The following is an 8,533-nucleotide window of genomic DNA, read 5'->3' as shown; positions in this document are numbered from 1 at the left end:
AGAGAAATTTGTCTTTTGATAAATAGACCTCCTGAAGATAAAAGAGCAAAAAAATCACAGAGGATCTACCTACAATCAGGCGATAGTAAAAAGGTTAAACCGTAACAATAAAAATACAAGGCGTCTATCCGCAGTTGAGGGGATAATAGAGGGGGCCTATCAGCAATTAACCCTACGAAATATTAAATATGGTCTACATCTTTCCCAGGAATATCTCCATTTTGCAATTAACAATCATAAGAGATAAAATGCAAAGCAGATAAACCATTGTCTCGATTACATCAATTCGTAGCAAATACATGGCAACATTTACAACAAGCACATACTTCATAAGAAAATTTCCTACCAAACAATAAAGCCAAACGGCTAGAGACTCATAACACATAACAAAACCACAAACAAGCACACATTGCACTGAACTAATCCTAAACCCACCCTTGTTTGTACCTGCGGAAGAGATCCTCAGTCTGAGCATTCTTGAAAGCACTGCATCCAATAATATAAACAACAATAAGAGCAACGGTAGCGACAATTAGGGCAATGTTGGCTTTTCTCCATTCTTTGCGAATGTTGCCAAGAGTTCCGGCCTGGCAGGAGTTGCATCCGTAGCAGAGCTGGCTCTGGTCGTTGCTCCATGCGTAGCAGTCTGGGTCTGCACCAGGATTGCTAGGGTTTACCCATACGGTGGGGTTTACATAGTTGTAGCCGCATGCTGTTGGAGGTTTGCAGCATCCTGACTGCAAAATTAATGAGTTTTGAATTGATATTGATTTTGTGTAAAAACAATTGATAAACAGAGTACTTTACTTTTACACAGTGTCCAGTGGATGCCACTGCCACCACTGAATTGCTTGCTTTATAGATAATTTTATTTACTTTTACTTATATATTTACTGCTTATGACACCATCAAAGTTCAGATAGCACACCAATAAGAAAGATAAAATTGTTAATGCGGACTTCAAATACTATCATACATTTACTTTTAATAAACTAATAAGTTAGGGACACCACTGACATTAAACTCTGAATCCTCTACTGATTCCCAACGCCCCATGTCCATGGGCAACAACATACTGATCGTTCATTATAATAACAAAAGATGGAGAATGCAGAAGAGGCAATATGTTAAAAGGCTGGAAAAACATTTGATTTTTTCTCTAAAACAGACAGAAAAAGAATCTTCATATGACCAGGATGGGATGATCATTGACGGGTTAGGATTCAAAAGTCCCAATTTTTTAAAAGTCCCAATATTTTGAATATGATTAATTGCTACTAGATATGATTTTTTTTTTTCTATAGGTGTGCTTGGCTCATTACAAATAGATTGGAGAAGAATAAGTGTTGGTTTCGGGAGTAGAGAACCAAACTTAGAATCGAAAAAACACAAACTGCACAAAAATTCGTTTATCGGTCGACCGACACAAGCTCATCGGTTGTCGGTCGACCGATGTGAAGCCAAGAAGAATTACAGGAGTTTCGGGTCGAATGACCGACGAGCTTGCCCCGGTCGACCGAAAAGGTGCACGAGAACCCTGTAGAAAACAGAGTTCTGGCCGGTCGACCGAAGCAAACTATTGGTCAACCAATGGCGATCAACGGTCGACTGATGTGATGCTATCGGTTGACCGAAGTCAGGTCTGACATTTTCCTGATTTGGATTGGATTATGTTTTGGGGCTGAGTATATATATGTTTCCTAAAACGTTTTTTAGGGTTATCTGAGGATGTCTTTGAGAGGGTTTCGACAGTACTTTAAAATCAAATATCTTAGAGAGAGTGTGGACTATTATGAGCATTGTAATCTTCTTCAATTAATCAAAACTTTCTGGTGTGGCTCCCGAGAACGTAGGCACGTTTGTCAAATCTCGTTAAATCTGGTGTTTTCTTCTTTTGTTCGTTCTTTCCTGTAAGTTTTTCTTTTAGTTGTTGTGATTTCTTACTTGCCTACTTTTGACACAAGATCCGAAAGGGCACGGGTTGTGTGTTCAACCCCAACAACTGGTATCAGAGCTTCGTTCGGTAAAAGTTTTTGTGTTTTGAAAGAGATGGCAGAAGAAAACAAATCAAAGATCGAGAAGTTTAATGGATCAGACTTCGTCTACTGGAAGTCACAGATGGAGGATTATCTGTATCAGAAGGATCTTTACCATCCATTGATTGAAAAAGCTAAAGCAAAGAAGAAAGAGGAATCAGACGAGGACTGGGAATACTGGATCGGAAGGCTCTAGGACAGATTCGGTTGTTGCTCGTCAAATCAGTCACCCACAATATATTGAATGAGAAGACTAGGATGAGACTTATGAAAGCGCTCACGAAAATGTACGAGTAACCGTCAGCTATAAATAGGGTGCATCTCGTCAAGATACTTTTTAACCTCAAGATGGCAGAATGATGCTCCTTCACAATGCATCTCAGCGAGTTCAACACGATCGTTAATCAACTTATCTTCGTCAATATCACGTTTGATGACGAAATACAGGCCCTATCAATTCTATCGCAGTTGCCGGATAGTTTGACAGGTTGTGTGATCGCAATTAGCAATTCGACGGGAAAAGAAAAGTTAAAGCTGAGCGAGGTTGTTAGCATGATTCTATCCGAGAAGGTTAGAAGAAAATCGTCCAAATCAGAATGTTCAGGTTCAGCCCTAAATCTTAAGCAAAGAGGCCGAAGTCAGAAGAAGGGTAACCAGAACAGGAATCGGTCGAAGTCGAAGAAGAAGAGGTCGAACTCGAAGGTTAGGTCCATCAAATGGAAGTGTTGCAACGGCGGCCAGGACGGTCATATGTCTTCAGTCTGTAAAGCGCCAAAGAATGATACGAATGAGCAGGAGGCTCATATCGTGCAAGATGTCTTGATCCTTGTTATGGACAACGACTCCGACTCATGGGTTATTGATTCGAGAACATCATTCCACGTCACTGCTAATAGGAAGCTTCTTCAGAACTATGTAGAAGGGGACTTTGGAAAAGTATACTTATGGTACGAGTCTTATAGTATTATTGGAAGAAGCGATGTGCAGATTCAGATGAATAGCTCTAAGTGGAATCTGAAGAACATCAGACACGTACTGAAACTGAAGAGAAATCTTATTTCGATGGGCCAACTTGGAGCGGAAGGCTATGTTTCAACATTCACCGGGGATTCGTGAAAGATCTCTAACGATACTATGGTGGTTGCCCGCGGTAATAAAACAAAAACTCTCTACCTTACTTCACATGCGAGTGACACCCTCGCAATTGTAGCTGACAAGAAAAGTACAGATCTGTGACACAATAGGTTGGGACACATGAGCGAGAAGGGTATGAAGCTTCTACACTCTCAAGGAAAGCTATCCGGCATCGATTCAGTTGAAGTTGGTGTTTGCGAATATTGCATCTACGGGAAGCAAAAGAGGGTCAGCTTTCAGAAGAGTGGAAGACCACCTAAAGCTCAGAAGCTAGAGCTCGTCCATACAGATGTTTGGGGTCCAGCTATCGTGTATTCTCTTGGTGGTTCGGCGTACTATATCACCTTTATCGACGATCACTCGAGGAATGTGTGGGTATACTTCATGAAGCACAAGTTAGAAGTGTTCGGGATCTTCAAGAAGTGGAAAACCATGATAGAGAACGAGACAGGTCTGAATGTGAAGTGTTTGAGATCGGACAATGATAGAGAATACGAGCTGGAGGAGTTCAAAAAATTATGTGCTCTGAATGAGATTCGTTTAGAGAGGACTACTCAATGGACACCGTAACAAAATAGCGTTGCAGAGAGGATGAACAGGACGTTGACAGAGCGTACGAGAAGCATGTGTCTACATGCACGTCTACCTAAGACGTTTTAGGTGGACGCGGTACATACAGCAGCTTATTTATTTAATCATGGGCCATCAGTTTTATTGAATTTCGGGATTCCAGAAGAGATTTAGAGTGGCAAGAATGTTAATCTCTCACATTTACGAGTGTTTGGTTACATATCATATGTTCATATCAGTGATCATGTCAGGGACAAGCTAGAAGCTAAGTCACAGAAGTGTACATTTATTGGATACGACATTGATGAGTTCGGAAATCGTCTTTGGGATGAGAAGAAAAGGAAAATCATCAGGAACAGAGATGTGATATTCAATGAAGAAGTGATGTAGAAGGACAGAGACAATGCCAATGATAGCCAAAGCAGTAAAAACAGCACTAACGATGCAGGTGGATCCGAGTACATGGATTTGGAGGAACTTTCAGATGGAGGAGACAGTGTCAGTTCTGACAGAAGAACAAAGGAGATTCCAGGTGTAGAGACTACTACCCAAGGCGTGGAGCTTAGGAGGTCATCCAGAGTACCCAAACCGAATCTCAGATATCTTTCATCACTAGACTATTTACTTTTAACAGATAGCGGTGAACCAGAGTACTATGAGGAGGCTATACAAGTTAGTGAATCTCAGAGTGGGAGCATGCAATACAAGAAGAGATGGATTCTCTCCACTCGAACGAGACATGGAGCTTAGCCCAGCTACCTGCACAAAAGAAAGCCTTACATAACAAATAGGTCTACCGGGTCAAGCAGGAGAGTGATAAAAGCAAGAGGTACAAGGCCAGATTAGTTGTGAAAGGATTCCAACAGCGAAAATGAGTGGATTATATGGAGATATTTTCCCACGTTGTGAAGCTTATAACCATAAGAGTCGTGTTGAGCTTAGTAGCTGCTGAAAATCTTTACCTTGAACAGTTAGATGTGAAGACTGTCTTTCTTCATGGTCACTTATATAAAAAAATCTACATGAAGCAACATATTGACTTCATAGAAGAATGAAATAAAAAGATGGTGTGTAGGCTCAAAAAAATCTTGTACGGTTTGAAACAAGCTCCGAGACAGTGGTACAAGAAGTTCAATAACTTCATGTAGAGCAATAGCTATAGAAGATGTAATTCAGATCATTGTTGCTACTTCAAGAGATTCGAGTCCAGCTATATCATGTTCTTATTGTATATTGATGACGTGTTAGTTGCAGGACCGTGTTTAGAGGGGATAAACAAATTGAAGAAACAGTTGGCGAAAAAGTTTGCTATGAAGGATCTGGGTGCAGCGAAGTAAATTCTTGGAATGTGAATCAGTCGAGATGAAGCAGAATTTGAGTCAGGCTGAATACATCGAGAAGGTACTTCAGAGATTCAACATGGAGAATGCCAAGCCCGTCGACACGCTCCTTGAAAGTCAATTCAAGTTATGTGATGAGCAATCGTCCAGGACAGATAAAAAGGAGCATATGAGCAAAGTGTCATAATCATCAGCCATTTGTAGTCTTATGTACGCTATGGTTTGCATGAGGCTGAATATCACCCATGCAGTGGGTGTTGTGAGCAGGTTTATAAGCAATCTAGGAAAACAGTATTGAGAAACCGTGAAGTGGATATTACGATACTTGAGAGGGACTACAGATATGTCATTGTGTTTCAGAAGGAAGAAATTAATACTGCAGGGATACGTGAATGCAGATTTCATCGGTGATCATGATACGATACGAAGTACCATAGGATATGTTTATACCTTAGCGTCGATAGCAGTGAGCTGGGTCTCACATTTGTAGAAGCTAGTAACATTGTTCACGACTAAGGCAGAGTATGTCGCAGTGACTGAAGCCAGCAAGGAGATGATTTGGTTGACTGAATGTCCGGAAGAGTTGGGTTCGAAGCAAGGGAACGACGTTCTTTATTGTGATAGCCAGAGTGTTATACACATTGCCAAGAATTCAATATATCATGGCAGAACGAAGCACATCGAAGTACATTACCACTTCATACACTCGCTGATAAAGGACGACAAGTTACAGTTTGAGACGATTTTAGGAAGTCAAAATCATGCGGACATATTGACGAAAGCAGTGACCATCGACAAACTGGAGTTGTGCATAACTTCAGTTGACATTCACGCGTAGGATATGAAGGCGAAGCCACACTAAGAGGATAGGCGAGATCGCCGAGATGATATTGATTGAAGAATGGATTTTTTCCGGATAGGAGAAGATGCTTACGAAGATGGCGGGAGTTCGGGAGAGCTAGTTGATGACGGTTTGGTCTCCAAATGAGAGATTGTTGGTCTCGGGTGTAAAGACCCAAACCTGGAATCGAAAAAACACAAACTGCACAAAAATCCGTTTATCGGTCGACCGATGCGATGTTATCGGTCGACCAAAGTCGGGTCTGGCAGTTTCCTGATTCGGGTTGGATTCTATTTTTGGCATGAGTATATATATGTTTCCTAAAACGTTTTTAGGGTTATCTGAGGACGTCTTTGAGAGGGTTTTGACGGTACTTTGAGATCAGAGATCTTAGAGAGAGTGTGACCTATTGCAAGCATTGTAATCTTCTTCAATTAATCAAAACTTTCCGGTGTGGCTCCCGAGGACGTAGACATGTTTGCCGAACCTCGTTAAATCTAGTGTTTTCCTTCTTTTGTCCGTTCCTTCCTGCAAGTTTTTCTTTTATTTGCTGTGATTTCTTTCTTACCTACTTTTGACACAAGATCCGGAAGGGCACGGGATGTCGTGTGTTCAACCCCGACAATAAGAACAGCAATAATGTCATTTCAGAAAATTGAGGTAATATCTGATAGAAGGAGTAACAGCTCATATAAGAAGATTTAAATGTGACATTATAGCACCTACGAATAAGAAATGGTTATAACACTGCAATCAATGAAATATGATGTAGCTTTTAACATAGATTTCTACCTGCATTTAGTTGAGTATTTTCTTATTCTGACTATCCAGTAAGATGTACATGTTTATTATATAAAACGGTTACCTTTATGGAACAAAACTTGCCTCACTGAGGTACTCAGCCACCTAAGGACATGGACCTGCGATCCTCTCAAAAAAAAAAGAAAGGAAAAAGAAAAAAAAAAACTTAAATGTTCTATAATGATAAAAAGCGTCCAATGTGTCTAGTTATAACACAAAAATTGGGTTAAGTCGTCACTTGTTGGTCTTGTTTATTAAGTGTCCTGGTTCTTCTTGCAATGGACACAACATGCGGAGTCTGTAAGGTATATGTTAATTGTGAAATTAATATACAAAATGTGCACACCAAATGCTTGCACTATTCTTCAAGAAAACTTACCAATAAAATGAATACATATCTTATCATAACATGATCTATGTGAACAGAGTGATCAGTATCATAAAGGGAGTTTTAAATTTTCTAAATGTTCTCTATCCATGTTGTGAATGGCACGGAACACTCTTCTAGTAAACGAGTTGTTCTGATATAATTTGTACTCTAGTAAAATTTTGGTAGAGACATGAGATGAGATTATTGAAGATCTATAAGGGCTTACTGCAAAAGTTGTGCTACTTTTGTGTTATTGTGTTTTTCTATACAGAGTAGCATAGCTCCTATAATCTAGTGAGAATTACTCAATATGTAAAATATTAATTAAAATACAGTGAAATAAACAAAATACTAGTCCCAATGGGTGCGTTGCAAAATAAGAATGGCCACACAGCACGTGTACCTTAGAGAGAAGAGGTTGCATTATTGGGTTCCTGACCCACCGACCCACGCTTAAACTCATCCTTAGTCAATATCAACCAGGTAATAAACAACGTACAACACTCAACTCTATACAGTCGGCTTCCCCATTTCAAGAATTGGCACACTTTGCAACAAACTGTAAAACAAGTGCTATTTAAAATATTTTCGGGCCTAGAGAAAAAAAACAAAGTTCCCAGGAGAAATGAGAAATTGTCATGCACGTACTATTTTGTCCTTGAAAGAGATGAGCATCATAATATTTTGTCCTTCAAAGAGATGAGCATCATATGCCAAAAAAAGTTACTCTCTCTAAGTTTCTACATGAAGGTTTCTTCGTGACTTTTGTTCCCTTGAAGAATCACTTTTCTTGTGCTTCTTTCCAATAGCAACTAAAGACCAACTTTACTTTATCTACAGTAGAACCCTTTTTCCATTATTGTTTATGCAAAAAGCATGTACGCCACTTTCCACATTAAAAATGAAGCTCTTTTTCCTACAGAATAAAGCATATACAACAACATTCTTTCAAACTATTCTAAATAGAAGGCCTTTTCTTTTATTTTTTGGGTGTAATGATAGAATTGTTGTGCCTCGAGAAACTAAACCAATCGCCAAGAAAGATAAAGAACCAACTAAAATCAATAGAACAAACAATCAAACACCAGTTTTACGTGGTCCGGCGAGATGCCTACGTCCACGGGGCAAGGAGGGAGGAGATTTCACTATTAGAAATCAAGAGGAACAAACTAGGGTTACAATCTCTCACCAAAACCCTCAACAACTCACTCTTAATCTCTCCAATTGCTCCTAGAATAGAAGCACAAAGAAAACCCTCACAATCTGCTCAAAAACTCCTGCCTTGCATACCCTAAAAAACACCCAAAGGGTATTTATACAAATCCAAAACGAAACGGGTCTGGAAACTGAACCCAGCCAAAACCGCTTCGGCGGTCGACCGCGCAGGTCTCGCGGTCGACCGCGGCGGTCGACCGAACACCAAACCCGAGAGCAGAAAACA

The 8,533-nt window shown here is 40.0% G+C and overlaps 1 protein-coding gene across 1 annotated transcript; it reads right to left on the bottom strand.

Moving 5' to 3' along the window:
- On the bottom strand, positions 201–7,531 carry LOC109828131 (tetraspanin-2-like). The gene is made up of 2 exons (XM_020395165.1): positions 7,496–7,531; positions 201–737 (listed from the first exon to the last, which is right to left on the bottom strand). Exons 1-2 carry the CDS (start codon positions 7,514–7,516, stop codon positions 426–428), a joined length of 333 nt encoding a protein of 110 aa, XP_020250754.1. The 5' UTR covers positions 7,517–7,531; the 3' UTR covers positions 201–425.

Source organism: Asparagus officinalis, chromosome 1 (assembly GCF_001876935.1).
Source record: "Asparagus officinalis chromosome 1, Aspof.V1, whole genome shotgun sequence".
In the NCBI taxonomy this organism is placed as follows: Eukaryota; Viridiplantae; Streptophyta; class Magnoliopsida; order Asparagales; family Asparagaceae; genus Asparagus; species Asparagus officinalis.
Note: the sequence above shows the minus strand (reverse complement) of the source record. Positions and strands in the feature narration are given on the sequence as shown.

Coding starts and splice junctions, on each gene's coding strand:
- LOC109828131 (XM_020395165.1), bottom strand. CDS start 7,516: ATGCAACCTCTTCTCTCTAAG. Junction 738..7,495: donor TGCAACCTCTTCTCTCTAAG/GTACACGTGCTG, acceptor TTAATTTTGCAG/TCAGGATGCTGCAAACCTCC.